Source organism: Chaetodon auriga, chromosome 12, assembly GCF_051107435.1.
Source record: "Chaetodon auriga isolate fChaAug3 chromosome 12, fChaAug3.hap1, whole genome shotgun sequence".
Classification (NCBI taxonomy): domain Eukaryota; kingdom Metazoa; phylum Chordata; class Actinopteri; order Chaetodontiformes; family Chaetodontidae; genus Chaetodon; species Chaetodon auriga.
In genome coordinates, this window is record NC_135085.1 from 5,231,900 (window position 1) to 5,254,168 (window position 22,269).

General features: G+C 41.0%; 1 protein-coding gene across 4 annotated transcripts in view; it reads right to left on the bottom strand.

Moving 5' to 3' along the window:
* brinp2 (bone morphogenetic protein/retinoic acid inducible neural-specific 2) overlaps positions 1-22,269 on the bottom strand; it is a 252,538-nt gene that overhangs the window by 64,111 nt on the left and 166,158 nt on the right. For all 4 annotated transcript variants that reach the window (XM_076744806.1, XM_076744802.1, XM_076744803.1 and 1 more), the window contains 2 exons: positions 20,276-20,381; positions 5,205-5,441 (listed from right to left, as the gene is read on the bottom strand). In XM_076744806.1, coding sequence (XP_076600921.1) covers positions 5,205-5,441; positions 20,276-20,381 — 343 coding nt within the window. The remainder of the gene's footprint in view (positions 1-5,204; positions 5,442-20,275; positions 20,382-22,269) is intronic.

The window sequence follows — 22,269 nt, forward strand, 5'->3', positions numbered from 1 at the left end:
TAATGACAGCCTTAACTTTTAGAACAGAGTCTTTGGACAACTACTTAATGTTGGTGCGTTCTAGAACATGTAGGAGAAGCTGCCATCTGAGACTTGAAAGGGACTTGAGCAGCTGAGACATAATATATACACAGTTTAATGTTAAGAACATTCATATTCAGTTAAACCACACACAGCACATAGAAACTCCTCGTCACTAATGAAAACAAAAGTAAAAACTTGTGTCACCGTACCTGAGCAGAGAAGGTAGGACATGCGCAAAGAAATTACAGCACTTACTATTAGGAATGTGGCTCTGCAATGTTATGCACACATTGTATAGGCACAAGTACAGTATTAGGGAATCTAGTGCTAAGCCTTGAAGCTGGCTGTGTTTTCCAATTTCACAAAACCAAAGGTGTGATGTTCCAGACGCAACTTATTCACACCTTCCCAGGACATCTTGCCTCCCAAACCGAACATGAGACCTATCCAAAAAAAAAAAAAAAAGAAAAGAAAAGAAAAAAAGGGATCCTTACAGCTCCTGCGATTTGTGTGTGTGTGTGTGTGTGTGTGTGTGTGTGTGTGTGTGTGTGTGTGTGTGCACGTGTGTGTGTGTGTGTGGGGGGGCTAACTATCAAGCTAGCTTCGGGTCTTAAATTGAGGAAATGAGTGGCTGAGGTTTGAGGGTATTATTTTCCTCTTTTCTCTCAAACACAGACACACACACTGATTTCGTCTCTTCCTTGTCCTCCTTCTGTCTCCCTGACACACATGAACAATCTCATTCTCTCTCTCAAACACACACACACACACACACACACACACACACACACAATCCTCGCAGTTGTTTTTCACTCGCCACAATAAATTTATCAGCCCATCCCAGCAGAGGAGATTCAGCCCAACTGCCTGAGCACCCCCAGAGGCCAGAAACCACTGTGCATGTGTGTGAGTGCAAGTGTGAAAAAGAGAGAAGATGCAAAAGAGGGAAAGAGAGTGAGAGAGGGGAGCTCTGAAAGTCAAACAATATTTGCCATGTAGATTACCCTCCTCTCATCTCTCTGCATTCATTTTTTATCTCAGCTTGCCTTGTGTGAGTCTGGTTAAGTGTATGAATGTGTAAGTGGATTGTGCGTGTCCCTCAAAATTAGATCAAACTTTGACGATCTCCTGGATGCATGCGTGTGGGTGTACGGTATATGCCTGTCTGTGTTGTCACCGTGTGTGTGTGTGTGTGTGTGTGTGTGTGTGTGATGAACCAAAGAGCCTTCCATGATATTTTTAGCTATTTACTCAAACAAACAAGCCTCTTAAAGTACTAAACCTCATTTTTTTATGACAAACAGCACAAAGTTAAGCTCCTGACAAAAACCATAACGTCAGCAGAACAAGAAAAGCTTGGCAATTACACTCCTGCCTCCCCTCTTTTCAATCCTGTGTCAGTGCATCTTTATAAAGATTTAATATGCAGCAAAAAAGGCAAGTTTGCAAAGTCAGGTGCTGTCAAAATGAGCCTAAGTGAATGCACAGAAATGCTGTTTACCTCTGTAATGTCACTCACTAAGCAATTTCCAGATAAATGGCAGCAGACACACAATCACATGAACTCTGCAGGGAAACACAACACACCCAAGTTTAAGAAAAGCTGCCAGAAACCTGTTCCCAATTAAATCCCGCCAACACCTTCCAAGTCATTAAGAAGTGAGCTGATGTGTTGAGATGTAGCAAAAAAAAGAAGGGGGGGGAAAAAAAAAGGTGAAGCTTCAGACAATTTAGGAAGTGATGCCTGAACTGTTCTGCATCGCTGCCGCCATTACATCACACACCTGTGTCTCGCTCTCAGTGATGAATAGTTTCGATAAAGCCGCCTGGCTTGGTGGAAATCGATTTAACAAGAGTGAGACTGTACACCTGATGGGGCCTCTGTCACTGTGGCTCAGCATGCTGAGACACAACTTTCACTCTGCTGGCTCTAAACTTTGTCACTCATTAGCATATTAGGTGTAACAATGGAGCAGTTAGAAAAAGTACGCTGAAAACGGATAACAGGCCGAGTTCCACTGAGTAATAATCTAAGTCGGAACGTTTGGTGTTTTTAGAGAAGGAATTTGAGACAATATTGAATTCTCATTTAAATTTCTGTAATAATCAACTTTCCGGAGATAGCTTTGCTCAGTAGAAATAACTCTGCTGTGAAGTTATCCTCCACACTGTATAAATACAGCCCATTTACTATTTCTGCACAACTTCAAATGACCTATTCTTCTAATTCTATCAGACAACAGAGCAAACAAGGTAAAGGTTTGCTGTTGTATGGTTTGTCTTATGAGAGAATCGAACGGTGTGAGAATCTTTCAATGGCTACAAAAAAAGTACATTCTATGTCATAAGCAACAAAAGTCAGATTTCTAAACAATGAAAATAACATCCCACACCCACACTAATAGCCTGTTTTCCTGAAGTGGTTGAGTACAATCAGATATGTCTCTGTAAGTACCTTCATATCTTTGTTTGCCAGGAACCAGGTGTTAACCAAGAGTCTGAGGGAAAAGTATAGATACTTCATAGCAGTGGGGGGCAGTGGTGTGTCACTGCCACCATGACACATAGAAAGAACAAGAAGGAAGATGACCACATTAAACATGTCAGTTTAACTTGCCTTGACAAATTTTAGAATTAATCAAATTATCAAAACCCACTGCTTCACCATGAACCACAGAGGTTTTGGTGTCCTGGGGCCATTGCACATTTTGAGAGGTTGGTAACTTTGGGAGCACAGCAACATTTCAACAGTGAAGTCCAAAAGGGCAGTCAGACAATCAACCAGGTTTTTAAAATCCAACACTTAACCCTGACTGAAAACTCTGTACACAAGTATGGTAAGCATGATGGCTCAAAATTGATCCAGGAAGTCTTGGCTAACTTGGATGGATGTAATTACCAATCAGTTATCATTACAGTTTTAGAACTGGAAAAATGAGACCAAAGTTCAAACAAAATGGAATTATCCTTTAAATCAAGGAAACAACACAGCCCTCCTCTTACAAATGACACACTAAATTCAGTACAGGGATGCAGTATTAAGCGTATCGCTGCTGCAGCCTTACTCGGCCAGTCATGACCGGCAGCTTATAGTAGCCAGTGTTAACAAAGCTAAGCTAGATATAGCTTTATCGCTGACAGTTTTGCTGACTTTTGCGTACTTGTGCTTCTGTTCCATTACGTTTAAGCACTTACACTTATCCCATGATTGTGACTTGTGGCTGTTGTTCAGCAAATGCTTCATGGTCTTGCTTTAAAAGATGGACACTAAAACGTTGCATGTTAGTCATGTGCTGTAGCATGAGAAATTTTGCATTCATTTCAGTTGCTTGCTCATTTGGAGCTTACTTGAGAAAGCATTCCAGGGTAGAAACAGCTGGCTGATGGACCCATTATTATACTTTAACTGTCCCTCAACCCTGATTGGGAAATAGATCATCACTGGGAAATGTAGAAAAGACACTGTCCTGTCTTTACTCCCAGAGAACACTATATACACTCAGGCAACACATAAACCCTGTAAAATGCAGTTAGATGCTCATGTATCAGGCTTTCTTATGATGTGTCTGTATGAAAAAAATCAGTTTATCACACATCATTGATGACTGCACTCTAGCTGTCAGTAAATATCACAAGTGATTATGAACACAGTTAGAACAACACTTCACAGGTACACGCTGAATAAACAGTGTTGAGAATAAACTGCATCCAGCTCGGAGGTATAAATCACCAACATCCCACCTGCTACATCTGTAATTGGAACAGAGCGATCTTATACAACATAGTCCCTGTCCAGCTGTCCAGAGCGCCTCTCTGTTATTCACTGTAACACAGTCAGTACATCCTCAGCCTGTCTCAACACTGAGCCAAAATGGTCCCAATCATGTAATAATAAGGGTATGTATCAACTGAGCCTGATGTAATATGAACTTAAAGCCTCAAACAGCACTTCAAACTACTATTTATTTATCCGTTGCTTCAAATTTCAGTGGAATTATTAATTGAAAGGATTTGGTTGAAAGAGCATATTTTCAAGGCTACAATTTAGGAGAGAATATCTACTGACACAAGTTTAAATCATGTAACCAAAAAAAAAAAAACATTCTACATTAAAAACTTGAAGGTTGTCAACTGTGGGGATTTCTGAGGAATAATAGACATGGAATGACTTCTGGTCTGAGGGTTTTATTCAAGCTTCTTTGCTCTTGTTTGGTTACTGCTGGTGTCTGGATTTCACTCCCTACTTGTCCAAATATTGTACGACCGCCCTACAGGAGGTGAAACTCAGAGGCCACTCAACAAAAGCAAAACTCCTGCCTTTGGTGAAATGCTTTTTACTGTTTTTGCTTCACAGAATGAACCAGTTTTCACACAAGACACTTAAACTCTTCTTTAAAGACACTGTGTGATGATGACTGTGCAATATCCTCAGCACCTATTTTCACTAAGAACATCTCTTCATTCATGCTATCAGAATCATTTTAAACCGCAACATAACATCCTGTTTTGGCTTCAACACATTAAAAATAAATAAATAAATAAATCACAACTGCATTCAAATCCAGCACACACACATACCCCGGCTGCACCACCTCTGCAGTAACCTTATGACCACTGATACTCTCACCCCTCCCTCTCACCACTCACTGTCAGATCCTTAATCCAGCTTCTTCTTTCTGTCCTCTTGACTTTCTAGACCGACATGTTTCAGTATTTTCAGCCTTGCTGGTGCAAAGATCCATCTGGCAGCCATCCAGAACTCATAGATCCGTAGTTACACACATTACTCTCATTCTAACTTGTATACAGGCTGGTAACAGCTTGCTTTTCATTTGCATGGCCCAAAACATCTTTTTATCACCTGGAATGTCAAGCAATGACAATGACTGGTTCAGAGCGATTTGAACTGAGCGCTTAGCTTAGAAAGGCTTCTGCAGATACAGCACAGGTGAGAATAGGGATGTGAATGAGACGTAGGTAAGATGGAAATGTGCACCATCCATTATAACACTGATCAACACTGTGAACTACTAGTTCAGCATTAGCAGCAGATGTCCCCATGTGCTAAGACTGTATCCTATCCGCAGTCACCTGGGTTCAGTTCCAATCTGTGGCCCTTTGCTGCATGTTGGCCCCTCTCTCTCCCCTACCCCTTTCATATTAAGAGTTCCATTCTTTACCTGAGTCCATGAACTCTTGGTTGAAGCTGCTCCAGGCCTCTTTGCTCTTCTCCAGGTTCTCCTCCATGACCTTGATGTCAGCGAAGGGACAGTTGCATTCTGGGAAGCGGGGAGAGCACCGGCACCAGCAGTCGTTGTTGCGGCAGAGCAACTCGCCCTCCGAGTTGCACGCCACATAGCTGAGGGCTGCCTCCACAAAACGCCCACGAAGGAACTCTGGCAGGACATCTTGCAAGCCTGGAAAAAAAAAGGCGAAACACATGGTGAGGTATTTCTTCATTTTCAGAATTAAGGGTTTTTTTCACAGGCTGATTCCACATGTCATTTTTGTAAGGCTGAAAGTAGAACTGTTGAGAATGCGGTGCTGCATTTTTAGACTTTGAACAGAAAATGAAGGATTTTTTGGTACACTGAAGAACATTGCGGAAGAAAATTCTTAGCATAACATTTGTACTCCACAGAATTCTAAACATTCATTTTCAACACGTCAGGGTGTTAAATTATATTTCCTTAAAAGCAACAATCATTGCAGCCTTAGCAGCTTGGAATCACTGCTGGATGTTGGATGGGAATTTTATTCCTCAAAGACATCTTTTTACTTTTTTAAGCTGCAACTGAACGCTCCTTTAAACATGATTTTTAATGTAATGCAGTCACAGTCTATGACACTAAAGTGACAACTCTAATTGCAGCTCCAATATATGCATCAAATTATGAGCTATTAAAATGCTCATCTGCAGTACAACCTGTGTACCATCATGTAACATTGCATAGAGATACTAATAAAATCTCCTATCATGGCTGAAGCCAAAAGAGATGGCAAATGTTCAGATAACAGCTCATCAGCTGGCTCTGTCTATCATGTGGGGTGCTGTGCTTTAAAAGAACACTCGCGAAATTTGAAATGGCTCTCTCTTCTGTGGCTGATTGATGATGTGACGGCATTATCACGGGATAAAAAACGATGCCGTTTTCTCCAGAGCGGCTCAGCTTGTATCATTTTCAGTGGCAGCTCGTACACGTACATTGGTGCATATACAATATACGAGTTTAGAAGCCTGCTTAGGGGCATATTTTGTAGGTTTGGGAGCTATCAGTAGCAAAAGTCATCTAGTCTACAGTCGCCACAAAAAACCTACTGTTCCAACCTCCATGTACAGGTTGTTTCCTATCAGTGGACGTGGTTCAAGTGTGACTACAGGGACAACAGTAGCTCTTCGAGAGGTTAGCGTAGATGCTTTAGCATCAGTTCTATCTAGTATTTCTTCATTGAGAGAAGAGCAAACATCAGCATGGAAGAAAAATCTTTTTGCTCTTCTCCCCTGGCTTTGGCTGTCCGACTACATGTCTTGTTGATTTAATTGGTTGAAGTGATAGACAGTGATAGACAGATGGTTCATTCAATCACTTGCCAAGTATTTTTTTGAAAGTGCCTGACCTTTTCCAAACAGTTTCCAAGAAAAACTTTTCACATGGTTGTGTGTAACAAACTATGTAGTGTGTCAGATTAACCATTTAGTGTCTGGGTAAGATGAACCTACTGTGCAGGACTGAATTTGGAACATTTTCCATTCAGCTACAAATCCTCTTTTTTTTTTTCTTTTTGAGAAAAATGAAAAGATCTGAAAGCAAACAGGATATATTGTACATTCTAGTCAGTCATAGTTACCTCAGACCCACAACACTACAAAATGAATCAATTCCACCCATTCACTTCTGAGCACTTTTACAGTAAGTCACAACACCAAGCATTCATACAAAGGACTTACTGGTATCTGTTCATGACATTTCTGCCTCAGGCATTCCTCTGTTGAGTAGGCTTTTTTTCACAGAAGACATGTTGACATGTCACAGTAGCAAAAGCACAGGTGTAAATAATAAACCTAACGAAGGCTGAACTCCTTTTGTTCATGCTGGCTTCCTGCCATGGCACACTGAATACAACAGAGCCATCACAAACATTATCAGTAACACCTGTGGTTTTTCCTACTCTGCCAACTGGAAAATATCTGCTGTGAAAAAGGCCTACTGGCAAAGTTTTCACAACTACCTGCTGAAAGATGGAGCCCATGGGCAAATACACAGATTCGTGGCAAATGGAATCAAACACTGTGCAAATTCTGTTACACAAATACATCAGAGAAAGCGGACGAGCACCTAGACTTTGCAGATCTCCACCAAGGTCAATCGTTCACTCTTCTATGATATGCAAGTGCAACCACTATATGTGTTAGGATATATTTCCAAATCTATTAGAGTTTCACATTTGGATGCGAGTAAGAGAGTTAAAAGCTGGATATTACATTTTGTTTTTAAATACTCTGTAATATAAGATTCAGAATGTACAGACTAAGGACCTAAGCCACAGAGTCGATAACAATTAAATGCTCAAGTGGTGGAAAACGGTCTTCATGTCCTTGAACAACGGGGTATCATCACAGTTTAAATTTCACTGCTTTCATTATTTAAATAAGGCTGTATTAAAATACAGTGGTATGCTAATTAGGTGCCAAAGTTTCATGACTGCACAGTCTATTAAACCAAATCAAAAGCCGATGTGTGATGCATCGTCATCTGTTCAAAACCAGCAGGCGGCTTTGAGAAGACTTGCCGTGTGGTGTTCATGCTGCTTCTCTGAATCTGTCTGTTGGTCCATGTGCCTCTTCCTGTATGTCTGATAATCATCAATTTGTTGTGTCAAAAGCTTCCTCTCTCCCCGCTTCACAATCTCACTCTGGATGATTTTCAACAGCCAAGCCAATCCCACTGTGCCCTGCTATGAATATGCATGTCTCTTCTTTGGTATTTACTCTTTCAATGGCTTGGAAAGAGATGTAATTAGTCGCATTTCTCCCCTTCCATGGTTTGGCAGGTGCTTTGAGGTTTTTGCATGTGTGTGTTTGTGTGTGTACTAGTTGCAAGTCTGGCAGGGGTTTCTTCAGTTTGGGAGACAGCTAAATAACACTCTTCCCATCGCCAGTTGCTATCCCACTTTCTCTGTTTCTCTTCCACTTCACTGTAGGTTGATCTATTTTTCTTTCTTTCATTCTTTCTTTCTTTCTTTCTGTCACTGTGTCACATTTGGAAAGTTGATGTGACTGCTCTGGGTTTGTAAGGACTTATTTTCATTTTGCTACTGCAGTTGTTGCAGCAGTAGCAAAGGTAGTTTCTGAATAAGCCATGGTATTAAGAGTCACATCAGTCTGTTTTGAACTGTTGTCATGCAATGAACATTTACAACGCAAATATATAATGATATAAAGCTGCTTTAAAGAAAAGCAACTCAGAACAAGCACCACTGATTCTATTCTTTTTCTTCTCCTGAGCACCCCTACACTTTCCTTTCGTTTATTACTCCCAGGTGGAGTTAATATGGTTAGTTTATTTTAGAAATAGAAATCCTTGCCATTGATTGGTGCGTCAAAGCACATCTGAGAGTTTGGCTGTGTTCTAAGTGTTGCAGATACAGTTAACGTTGTAAGAAAGATCTTTTAGCTCTCAACCTAAAGGTGTAGCTACGATGCACTAGAACAGTTTAAATTGCTAATTACGTTAGGAACAAAACAGGTAGATTTTCTCCTTTGACCAGTGAGAACACATTTCTTTAAAATGACAAGTCACTGACTGTGTATTGTCAGCACAAAGAGCCTAGTATGACTGTTTGGCCCTCATGCACAGTCTGCTACAGGATGATCACTTGTGAGGACTATGTCATCCTTTTTGTGGTTGTCTGCTCAGTGTCCCAGTATGTTTACTTTTTGTCCAGTAGTAACAATTAGTCAGTCAGTGCAGTGTCTCCATACAGTCCATGTAGCACTTTTAAGCTAGTTCATGCCACATAGAACGTTGCAATTCAGGTCGTGTTCTTGATCAGATGTCTGAATGGGGAATCGGTCATTAGAGGCCAAATTACCCGGTAAGTGGACTTTGTGTTAAGACTGTTGATCAAAGTACTGTTTCGCAGTGCTATTTCTATCTCATTACTATATCTCAGTTATTATTTAAGCATTTCTTTTGCTACCACAGCCATAATTAGTTGCTGCTTCTACAACCTCCATGAAGGTAGACTAACACTATTAACATTAGAAAAAAATTGATAACAGTGTCTTCATGGATATATTATGTATAATATGGCTTGTCTACTGTATATCATATGTGGTTTTACAATAAGCAGTATTCCAGCCCCAGAAGTTAGCATAGCAACTGTGTGGTTATTTTAGAGAATTAAGGAAGAGACCATCTGTTCTGTGTTTTTCAACATGGCTGTCAGACAGAGTGAAACACTTGCTGGTCACTCCTCTTCCCACTTTGCTGCTTTTCACCTTTGACACACGTTTTGCAGCAGCACATTAGTATTCAGCAAAATGCTCGCTTTTTTTAAAACTGTGGATCCAAAATGAACAAAAATGCACACTTCAACATGTCACACCATTTGTCTAGGATGAATATTAACCCCTCTTTGCTATTTCACATCATTTGAAGCCACACAAGCAGAGCAAAGCTGCAATTAAACCTGTATGAATGTTGCTGTGGGGGAATGATATGACAGCTTTTTTCATGTTAAAACGGGCCTTTAACCTGATGGAATTGTCATACATAAGATCTGAAAAGGGGATTAGATTAAAAAAATAATCACATCCACAAACATTTGAATGGAAGCTAAAATGAAAGTCTTTTCACCAACTGGTGAGCACATCACTGGGTGAGAGCCCTCCATGGTATATATCAACTTCACAAGAACCTAGGAAACAGCCGTTTGACCACCTGTGGTACTACTAAGCTATTGATGTTTTGCTTGTCTCTTGTACTACTAACGTTGGCAGGAGAACACTGGTCATGAAGCCTGATACTGGACTCCATAGTGGTGCCCACTGATGCCAATTCAAGCCGCTCATCCAGTGCTTTGGTCCACTTTTGTGTTCTGATTTGCGTTAGGATCACCATGGCGGGCACCACAGGGATCAGGTTGTAGTTTTCTGTAAACTCACAAAGTCGCATTTTAACCTTGCTGAAATTATAATGGTTTCAGTTTCTAATGGCAAGTGCTTATGTAGATGCTGATTTATCTTAGAATATGGAAAGTACACCAGGAACATGCTTCATTTTCAGAGAGATCAATGAAAGAAATGCTTAATGAGAGGTGGCATTAAGTTACAGAGACAAGTGGAACAGAAGGGAATGTTTGTGCGGCCTCTTGGATACACAAAGTGTAATGCAAACTCCACAGGGTACCTTTAAATCAACTGTCCTACTGCCTCACACGGTTCGCTACACTCCCAAACACCTGCAGTGTAGTAGATCAGACCAGGACTGTTTGTGTTTGACATATGACGTACTGCTGGGACAGAGTGTGGCTCTGAGAGTTTAGCAGAGGTCAGCAAAGTTCAGGCAATATTCAGAAACCTCCGTTCTGAATGTCACAAGAAATGCTGTACATAGAAGGGCACAGTGATTATGAAGGGGAACAGAAACAGAAAATATTCCCATTAAGTCACTCATTATTAAGCCTCCAGGTTGCTACCTTCCTTTGTATTGCAGTTTGATTTATAATTATAATTAATCCAACACTGGTGTCATTTTATTAATTACATAGTGCTCTGGGGAGGGGGGTTAAAGACAGTCATTTAATCACTCAATGAATTAATCAATCATCAATCCTCTATACTGTAATGATTCTGAGCGTGCAGACTCAAGAGGCAGGGCGGTTGAAATCAATCAGTTGTTGACTTAGTAACAGTTCAAAGCAGAGTTTGTTGACAGATAATCAGTCAGGGAGGGCAAACTAAGCAGACAGGGGGCAGGCGGGCGAAGGTGGGATCAGGCTGTGGTCAGGAACAGGCAGGCAGTCAAACAGACATCACACATGTGCTTAAGATCAACTCCGCTCACTCATGTTCTTCAATCATTTTCTCTGCACTTTTTGTTTACTCTTCTCAATTTCTCCTGTCTTCCTTTATTAGCAAAATTGTCTGTTGTTGCTGTGGTGATTACTTTCCTCTGATTATTACTCTTTATTTATTGACTTCTTGATTTATCTATTTGGAAATAATATATTTCCTCCAAGAGTCATTGCTTGTTAAGTTTCACTAAATCGCGCCATCTATGCCAGTGACGAGACAGCAAAGAGACAGTTCACTTGATTCAAAACACTCTGAAAATATCTCTCGGGCCCGACAACGCCAGCTCACTGCTGAGGGTTTAGGGCCAGGCTCAGGAAGGAGCCATATGTGTTCTGCAACGGGCCAGTACCACCCTAGGGGTCTGGCCACGGCTCGAAGCACACTGCCTCTGCCAGGGCCCTTGTACCCCTGTGGTGCCATGGGTGGTGCCCAGAGGCGCCAACTTCAGGGTCGTTCTAACCTGACCCGACCTTTTTTATTCGCTTCTGTCTCTCTTTTGTCTTTTCTCTATCAGTTAGAAATCAGCACACACTCGTACACAAGCACATGCGTGATGTGCAGAACAACTCTGAGCAAAAAACAAAACCTTTTGCATATTATTATTATTATTATTATTAAAGCTATTATTGTTATAATCTCTTTCTTCCTTCTTTTCTGGGTTCTGTTTTATCTACCTCATCAACATCACATCAGGTATATGCTGCATATAAACCTTCTCCTCCATCTCTTTATGTTTCATTTGTCTCTGCCTATGTCTGTGTTTATGCATTGTCCCTTTCCACCAATGAAAAGTAAAACAAACAACAGGAAGTAAAGCTGCAACACTACCTGGCAGCTAACTGGAGAAACAGGGCTGGTGCACATGCAGGGGAGGGAATAGGTGTGCCGGTGGGTGAGGGGATCAGTTGACTGGGATATGCAGGAACACACTACATGACAGGCCGGCAGCTATCTGAAATGACGGGTGATATTAATCACTGGAAAATGTGCAAAATTTCTAAAACCATTGTGACATGTGCTGCAAATGTAAAACGTTTTCTTCCATATAGGTATAGAGGCAGTGGTCAAACTTCTTAAAGCAACAGAGCTCTGTTTCTGATAATAATAATAATAATAATAATAATAATAATAATAATAATAATAATAATACATTGAAGATTATGATCCGTCTTGTCTTAAACTGACCCATACAATTTAAGATTCTGGCTGATAAAAGTGTCTGTTTTTGTTTTTGTTTTTTCTTCTTTTCAGGCATCTGTTTCAAAGTCCCCATGAATTTCAAGGTAAAAAAAAAAAAAAAAAAACCTGTGGGTGTCTCCTTCTGATGGGGGCTTTTAGGGTCATTACCCATGAGGCTTTGCTTCCATCCAGCCACAGATTTAGATCACCCCAGTAGACCAGAAATAGCAGACCCATGGTTCCCTCTCTTTCTATGTCTCAATCTCCAGCAGAGACCATACTTTCCATTTTGGACAATTTGATGCTCTTAAGCCTCCCCTATGATCACCACCCCTCTGTTATCAGTGTGTGTCCCAGAGTGTGTTTGTTCTCTCTAAGTCTTTCCTTTAGTAAGTGCTTGTTCCACTACACTGGAATACACTCATGGCTGTAGAGGAGATGGTGTAGGTACCCTTGGACTGTGCTCCCTCCCTCCTGGGCCTCAGGCTTTGGCAGCCACCCAGCTTAAATGCACAGTACAGTACATGGGCTGGCATGGATGCTGCTGTATGACACGCTCTCTCTGTCTCTCTTTATATTTATCTTTATGGCTGCCTGTCTTCTTTCTCTCTTACTTGTGATGTTTCCTTCAGACTGTCACTTAAATTTTCTGTAGACTTGTCACAACGAATGAAATGCACATTTTCCTCAGCTGCAGGTTCCCGGACTGTTTTGTGCTCTCTTGTGATAGTTTTGTGTTCTTTCACAAAGACTCTATGGTGGGTGTATGCAAAATGCTGGGCAGTGAGGCTGGAAATAGGTAAGGCCTGCTCGGAGGCGAGTGAATTAGATCCTATAGGCATTGAAGTTAAAAGGGCCGAATGCCTCCATAGTCAGAAGGGTTTTTTCAAAGGATGAAGTTTCATTTAGCACCCTCGCTCTGCCTCTCTCTATCTCTGCCTCGCTTTCAACAACCTTTACATTTTAGACTGTCATTCAGGTCTGTGCTGTCAGAGAAGGCACCAATAAAGATTCTGGCAAATGATTTAGATGCTGCGTTGCATAGTGACAGGTGGTGTGCTGAGAATTTGTTTCATTGACTGCCCAGAGTCCGCGGGGGGGGGGGGGGGGGGGGGGGGATGATAGACCTCTCACCCCGCAGGAGCTCACAAGTGTCGTACAGCATGTGTCTCTAGGCCTCGCTCCCGCTACTGATGGAATTCCAACAGAGTTCTAAAGGCACATTTGGGTGCAATGGGGAGGATCTGTTAGAAGTTTTCCTGGAGTCCCTCTGAGGCCACTGAGCAGCTGTCAGCAGGCAATGGTGTCATTTCTGACAAAAAAAAAAAAAAAAAAGCGAGGCTTGCATCACAAAATCCTTTCTAGACAATACTCTGAGAAACTACTTGGACTGTGTGCTACACTGGGAGGAACATCCATCTATGATCCACTCATAGAGCCATCCCAACTTTTTTGGAGTCGGGGTTGTATGTCGCAGTCCTTGTGTGGTTTACAGACTATGTTAAACATTAAAAAAAAAAAAAGCAAAAATAAGAGGTTAAAACAAGAGTAATCCTATGTGGGTTTCAATCTTTGAGCCTGGTTTTGAAGTAGAAGCAGTTCAGGGATGTACTTTCTTTTGGTGTAATGTGGGTTTAAGTGGAATTGAAAGTATGTTGAGACTAAGAATGATTCTAGCTTGCAACTTCAGTCTTACTTTTATATATATATATATTTTTTTTTGCCATTTTTATCCTGAAAACAAAGTCATAAACAAAGTTATTATAACTTCAGTTCAAGAACAAAGGCAGTGCCTTGTCTCATCCAATTTCCTGTGTTTTCTACAAAAAGGTGTGTCAAACACTTTCTTTCCTCTTTGTCTCAGTTTTTAACAACTTCCCCTCAACAATGCTTTCCTGCTCTCTTGCCTCCTTCTCTCTCTTTACAAGAACTGCAAGGGGCCAATGAAGTAAGTCTCACTCATCACTCGTTTCCTACACCATAACACTTCCTGATCTATGCCCATCATCAATATCAAAAATATGGTTCCGGAATATTAAAGCCACTTACTTTCAAGGCAACACCAAAAAATAGAGCACCTAAAATGTACGTAACAATCTGTCCTTGCAAAAGAAAACTGTCCAAAAAGAACCAGGAAGTCAGCCTTTAAACGGTGATGGATATTTCCAAAAGTTTGAGTTGTAATTTTACCGACCACTTTCATTTTGTCTTCCAAATAAGTTTGGCCAGCCAAATCTGTAATCTGTCTGACCTGCAGATGAACTTCTTTATAGTGATGTCACCACATTTGAAGATCTAAGTGATTAACTGGCACTGAAGGTTTTCATGGTACTGGGGAGATATTCTCCTGTCATTGCAGTGTTTTCTTATTTTCTTTATTTTTAAGCTCACAGAGCAGCAAATAACCCACTGGAGGTCAGCACACTGTGCTTATTTCTATCTGCTCAGAGAGGGTGCTGCCTCTGAGGGCAGACAGGTGAGACAGAGAGGATGGACATTATCTTAAAAACAATGCATCATTAATGTTGAGTAAAACAAAGGAAAGTAAGTAGTAAGATTTGTTTTCAGCTTTGCTGTTTTGAGCAAGTCAGCAGCAGCTGAGCTCGTTACAGGTTTAACCAGAAGCGTGCACTCAGTAGAGTGCAGATCCCCACCAGGTGTGTCTGAGGGAATGTGGGAGGGGGACAGGGACTGCAGGGCAGGCTGTGTGTCCAGCATGTATGCATAAGAGTAGCGGAAAGAAGTGTTACACCAGTGATGTAGAAATGTCAATTTCAGTGAAAATACAATCAAAAGAATCTGCCAACACTACGTCACCACTGCGTGCACCCCTGTCCCCGAGCAGAACCAAGATCCCAAAATGAAGCAGCAGTAAAATATATATTTTATATTATTTCATATTTATATTTTTGTATTTTTGGATACATTTTTAAAATATAATATTATAAAAAAAAATAAAAAATCCCCTTCTCGCCCCACCTGGGAGATATATAATGAAAAGAATGAACCACAGCGATGCATGATTCTCCAGGAGAGAGATTAATATTCTTGTTCATAAGAATAATATTGTTTATTCTGCTGTAATTATTTACAATTGAGTTGACCTAACCTATAAAAATAAGACCAAACTAAGTGCAAGTATTTCTGTATAATAAAATGTTTTAAAGTGGTGGCAATAATTCAATTACAGTCATTCTGGAAAGGCAGACAAGTTAATTCCTTGCAGGGTTCTTGGTTTGGGGCTGGCTGAGGCCCTTTAAAGGATGCTTTTAGGGACTTGGGTACTTATTTTTCATTCCCACTGGCAGAGAACAACGTCACTGCAGTTCCCTCTGTCTGTTTGTCTGAGATCAGTGACAAATCATATGTAGGGCACAGATATTGTATTCTCTGAGTTTGTATTTCTACGAGCACCAGTCCTGCACTTGCCTTCAGGGGGAGTTAGGGTGTCCTCTATAAAACTTTGTCCACATGGGACACTGTGGTGAGAGGAGGATTGCTGTCTTTGGTCTTGTGAGTGAACATCATGCAACCTAAATCCTGCTTAACCCATTGATGCACTGGTGCCTGGACTTACTGTTCCTGGACTCTTCATGTGTTGTAGATGCACTCATACTGAACCACACCACCCACCCTCTCTCTCTCTCTCTCTCTCTCTCTCTCTCTCTCTCACACACACACACACACACACACACACGCACACACACACACACACACGCACGCACACACATCCAATAGACACACATAGGTTTAATTTTGAAGGCTAAAAGCATTGAAAAGACATTCAATAAAGATAATAAGGATTTCACTGCTCCACTTCAAAGCATTGCTCCAAGTCAAGGCTGTTTTTGACAACCATTAACGATGAGAGAGGGGTAGTCACTGTTGGCGCCAAACCAGCGGTCTTCATTTCACACAGGCACATATGCACACATATCCAAACACCCAGGCAAAGCTTAAAGGTACACAACACACAGAGGCAGACAATCAGAGCCAGAGATCATAAAAAGCAGAAACAGCAGAGCGTTGAAGGCTTTGGGGAATAGAAAATACAAACAGATTTTTTTCTACTTGCCTACAGAACGTACAACGTGGAGCTTTAGAGTTTTTACAGTATCACCGCAAAATGATACAACACTTCTCTGTCCTTTGACTCTGATATATATATTTTTTTCTTTCATGATGTTTCAGTGGTGCATCGGCTTGAACACAAATCCTGTTACAATGGAGAGGAATCAGATGAGTGTCGGATTACCGGGAAGCACTAATGGAGGCAAACATTCAACAGTTACAGCTAGAAAATATCCTTTCACCTGTTTCAAAATATCCCAGTTTCTCCTGTACAGTGGGTAATCATTTGTTGACACGAGGCACCTAAATGCAGACTTTATTCAGTGCTACAAAAGGGAGAAACAACTTGAATGACCTAAGTTTTGTTGAAAGGGCTGCCAGGATGAAAGTGCTGAAATTGCACTTAAATGGAGCCCATCGGTCTAATTGGTTGGAATTAGAAGAAGAGTTTACCCTTGCACGTTGCTGTGGTTGCTTTTTCTCCAATTCCATTACAAAATCAACATACAGCAAATATATCATATATTGCAGCATTACTAAGTAGGTGGAAAATTAAGCGAAGAGCTCTTTTGCTCCTGACACCACTATCTGATAGCCACTATTGTTAGGGAAGAGGGGAGCTCCGCTATTGACTATCCACTGTCTCAAAAGACAATATATGGAAGTGCTTTTAGGAAATTCAATTTCAGTAAAGACACAGTTAAGCAACATCTTAATGAACCCACTAATACAACTTCTCTTGGACTGGACCTGACAAATGAGATGTCTAAACTCATTTTCTTGGACTAAACATACCAGTATTGATTATTTATAAATCCCTTTGAAACTTGAAGGCCCTTAAAATCAATTTCTGTAACCAGCTTCTTAATTTAAGCGATGGGGCTCTACATGGTTATTTTACATAAGCAATGCCTGTGTTTGTGCTTTTTCCGAGGTATTTCCATGCACCAATCAGGACTTAAAAGTGGAAGAATCAGTGTCTGATGAGAGCTGCTGGTTGGTCACGATGATTCACAATAAAGAATGTTTTTTCCGAACGTTAAAGAAGAATTTATTGATTCCTTAGGCCACCTGGGGGAAGCAGAGAGAGCCGTAAACAAAAATGTATACATTATCACCTGTTGACATGGTGAAAGTGTTAACAATTCCTTACCTATTTTCACATCTAGCAAACCCAGAAGAACATAAACACTCATTTTCAATCAAGTCAAATAGTGTTCTCCTTTCATCTCTAGTTTCGTCTCCACCAATTCCTGAGGGAAATGTATGGCTTTTTAGTTGCAAATTGGTCCACTAAGTCCACCATCTAATTGCTATTGGGTTTCTTTGGAGGACCCACTCATAAGAACAGGTTCATTTTTGGCCATATGAGCAATTTAAGACAAGTTGGGGCACTGACCAATTTTTTCATCCCAGTGTCTCTACAGCAGGTAGCTGAAACAAGCAATTTGTGACAGTGAACAGAGTTTGGTGAATTTGACTTGGAAAAACTTGATAAACCCAAGAGAAAAAAGTAAAAGAGATATAAGTTAAAAATACAAAAATGTTCTTGCATGAGACCCATTGTCTGTCGTTTGGTGGGCAGATCATGTAGAGTGGGTTTATTAGAGTTTTGCTGGAAACTGTGGTCCGTTAAACCAAGACAAAGAGCTGAGAGATGCTAAAATGCTCTGCAGAGCCAGGGGGGAGTGGAGTGATATATATTCTCGCTGGGTTGGTCCCTATGAGTGACACCTGTCACATAGCACAATATACATGTCAATATAAAGTATATTCTGGGCATATTAACTAGACAAGATACGTGTAATGAATGTGTAAGATACATTAAAAGCTCACACTGCCCAATCAAATTTAAGGTTTTGCATAGTTACTGCTCTGAAAGCAAGCTGTTTTGTTTTTTTTGTTTTTTTTTTTACTTTGTTAGATGCCATGCTGCAGCCTGACCTCATGCTGATAACACTCATCATTCCAGAAGCACAGGGCACCCTGAATGCATTCCAACAACAGTGCTGCCTTTGCCCTTAGAATAGAAAAGCAAATTATACTTCAGCTTTGGAGATGTCTGAAGTACCCAGTGTGAGGCAGTGGCTCACTGAAACGTGTGATAACTTACACCTGAGATTAGGTACAGTCTCAAGGACAACCTTAAAAGTCGAGAAAGTTTGGTCCCCTTTTGTCTCCTTTTTGAAAGAGGTTACAGATCAGCACAAGTGTTTATTCCCTGTATGATAGCTCCTAAAGGAAAGGACAAGGCTGGGTGGTCGGGGAGGATAATGGTATTTTGATATTCTCTTCTCTTCATGCTCTTTTAATCTTATTGTGCATTAGAAACTCTGCCCACAAGCCTGATGGGTTACAGTATGTGCTTATGTACCAAAATAAAATCGTCAAGAATGTTGTGATCATCACTTCGGTGGTAGAAGTAGTATGTGCGACTGAATTATTAACATCTGCATACAGGCCACAGAGCTTTGCCTGAAGTAAAGAGTTCTATTTTTTCTGGTTCCTCTACAGGAAAAATGGGATTAAGGTAGTTAGCATGAGCAGATCATGAAAGCTACATAGCCCACGAACAAGTCATATAACCTGAGGTCATCGAAGCAGAAACACTTGTTCTGTCATCTTGAAAATGAGGAAATGTGTCTCTTTAGTCTCCTTAGGTGGATCTTTTAGCTAAGTCCATTTCTGTTTGCATACAAAACAACAACTAATTCTCTATCATGAATACAGCAGATGTGCTGAACAGAACACTGAATGCTGGTGGAAAACACTGGTTCCTTGTGTAATATCTCTATCAGGACTCAGGAAAATAGTTATCTGATATCTGTATTGTCTTTATACCTTTATCCAGATTTTTTTTAGTTTTAATTGATCATACCATGTAGTAAATTATATTCTGCTATGACTAGTCGACTGCCAGTTTATTTCAGAAACTATCCAGTCGGTGGAAATGTTCATAACACACAACATCAGGATCACTATCTTCAGAGATGTGGACCAGCATCAATAGAAGCACACAAACCACTGCAGTGTCACTCGCCTTTACTGCCAGTTTACCGCCATGACACGAGCGCTCCAAGCCTTTTAAGCTCTTTTTTTGTTTTTACATGACATAAAATTATCTGAGTTTCATTCAATCACTTGCCTTTTGAACATGTGTCCTGCTGTGTCCTACATGTGTTTTGCTGGACATACAACAGTAAAAAAAAAGTTAGCATCTGCCAACCTGCACAAGAAATGAGTTGGTAGACTCTTAACAGTTCATTTAACTAAAGGCTGACATTGTGACACTGGCTTGTTTGCAACAAAGTAAATGCAGATAAGCAGTACAGTAAGTACTGCTGCAAAACATTACACTGCACATTAAACTGAATTGCACAATTAGTTGCAAAGTTAAGAAGGTTATTAAGCCAAGAACATTACCCAGACTTCATTTTGTTGCATGGCCAAGTTTGAAAGACAGGTTTCTTATTCCACCGCTCACCCCCATCATTTGGTGATAATTTGGTGATACGTTTTACCGCTTCAGCTTTACTAGTGTACTGTGAGTTCCAGGTGTAGTTGGAGGGGTTAGGGTGGGAGTCAGTGTGGCTGGACACGGTCCATCTACAGTCTGGTAAGATAACAGATTCCCCATGAGACTGAGAGCCAGTCAAGCAGAAGAGACATATAAACTACTGCAGCATAAAGTAAAGGGTCATCCCGGCCAACTACTACACACAGGAGGTGAGAGGCTTGGCAGATGGAGGTGGTGGCAGTGTGTGTTTCAAGTGTGTGTGTGTGAAAAATCCGATCCCTTCAGTGCGAATATGTGTGACTGCACATGAATTTAAGATGAATATGTGTGAGAGAATGTATGTATGTGTGTGTGTGTGTGTGTGTGTGTGTGTGTGTGTGTGTGTGTGTGTGTTCCAACCTTACCCTTTAAGTGGATCTTATTTTCTGGGCTGTGCACCAACACCGAGCTAACTGAATCCAAGCTGTCGTAGTTACTGCAGCCGAGAGGGCCCGTCCTTGTTTCGGTAACCTAGGAAACAGAGGAAGGACAGATCTATTTACAATATATGTTTTTGGTTGTTGTTGTTTTTTTTTTATTATGCCACATTAGCAGTGAATGAGGCAGATGTTTGTTTCCGGCCCTGGCAGTCAAGTACAGAGCTCGTGGCAGGCGGATCATGTGAAGGCAGGCAGAGGACTGGATGTGGCAGAGCCCTCTGACAGCTGAGAAAACCCTCGCCATCTTTTGCTTCCCTCCCACACCTGCAGCCACAGCTGCCCACAATGTGCCGCCTGTCTCGTGGAGAACAGTGGAAGGGAGGATGAGGAATGAGGAACGGGAGGGAGAGAGCGAGCGCAGGTGTTTTGCGAGAGATGATTTCAACTTTGCAGCAGCGAAGTGAGAGCTACAAAGGGAAGGTCGCACTAAGTGGAATACCTTTCAGGAGTCGTGTGTGTGGTTGTGAGGTCTGATAATAACCACTGTCACATGAGTGTGTTTGAAAGCCACTGGATTATGAGGTGTGTTTCTTTCAAAATGATACATGTATTTTATTTTTCTGAGAATTAATACAGCGAACAAACTATGGGGAAACAAAACATTATTTGTTTTTTTGACTTCAGGGCCAATGTGAGCCTATGACCCAGTTCCTCCCACTCTCTTTGCATTGTGTATGTGTCCTGTTGCCCTTAGGTACTAATTATTTTCACATAGCAGTAACAGTATATTTTGCTCAGAAACCTAGAAACTAACAAGTACTCTTGTTCTGGAGGACTACCCTGGCCCAAGGTCTGATTTCTGATGACTTGGTAGGGTTTAGAGAAACACGGTGGACTGGGTTAGAACAAGGAGTTTGTAAAGGTAAGGTGACCTTCATCTTCATGGTAACAAAACCAAAGCTTGTGCTTAAGCTTAGGGAGCAACTGGGGCCATCCTTTAAAAATAACAACCTGACTGTTGGAAACAGGAAACAGTTTCCAAATGTCATGCCATCCACCCCGACCTACACCTTAAGTGGACTGCATCATACTACAGCAGGCCTTCTCAAAGTCTGGATCTCTGTCCACATCTGGACCGAACAGCAAGCCAATCTAGAGCAAGCCAACATCATCTTGCAGGTTATATCCAGCCTGCCACATTCCCGAACAGCTCACAGAATATGAATGAACTCAGATAGAGACTACAGATAGAGACTTACAAAGCTTGTCCATGAGATGCAAGAGGTGTCAGGTTTATTTATGTTGGCAAACGGCTGCATTGAGTCTCAAACTGAGTATTTTTATTTGATCCCTGGAATCCTGAAGAGGAGTTTCTAGTCTCATTCATTTGTAGTTGAACTGTGGGTTTTGTATTTGGCACTGAGGTCATTTCTAGTTCAGTATCTAGTTATCATTATGGATTTTCCACGGTTTTTAGGAGTCTGTTAACGCTGATATAGACAAAAAATGACATTCATTCTGTTATAAAGTGAAATTATTAAATCATTCAACAATAATAGTCTTTTTTTTTTTTTTTCTTTTTTTCTTTGAAGTCCGGGACCCACAGCCGAATTCTGGCCCTTGGACAAATGCAGTTGAGGACCCCTGCCAAAACTCATGTTATGAATAGACTATAAAACATTTTCTATTTTGAAATAAATGTGCTATAGATCAATAAAGTGTTAGTGAGGTTGAATATTCTGTGTAGCTGGAGATCACTCACAGCGATCCTGTCCTCAGATGAATACGGTTTTAATGTGGTTTATTCCCCTATCATTGACATCGTGGTCAAGTGTGTCGTGTGTTGTTGCTGCTGAGTTCACACATTAATGTGAACACCAGAGAATTTGCTATCAGCTCCTAAATCCCAGACACTGAATGTGTCTCCTTTCCTCTCGTACACAATAACTAGTGGAAATGCAGTTGTAAGAATAAGTCTG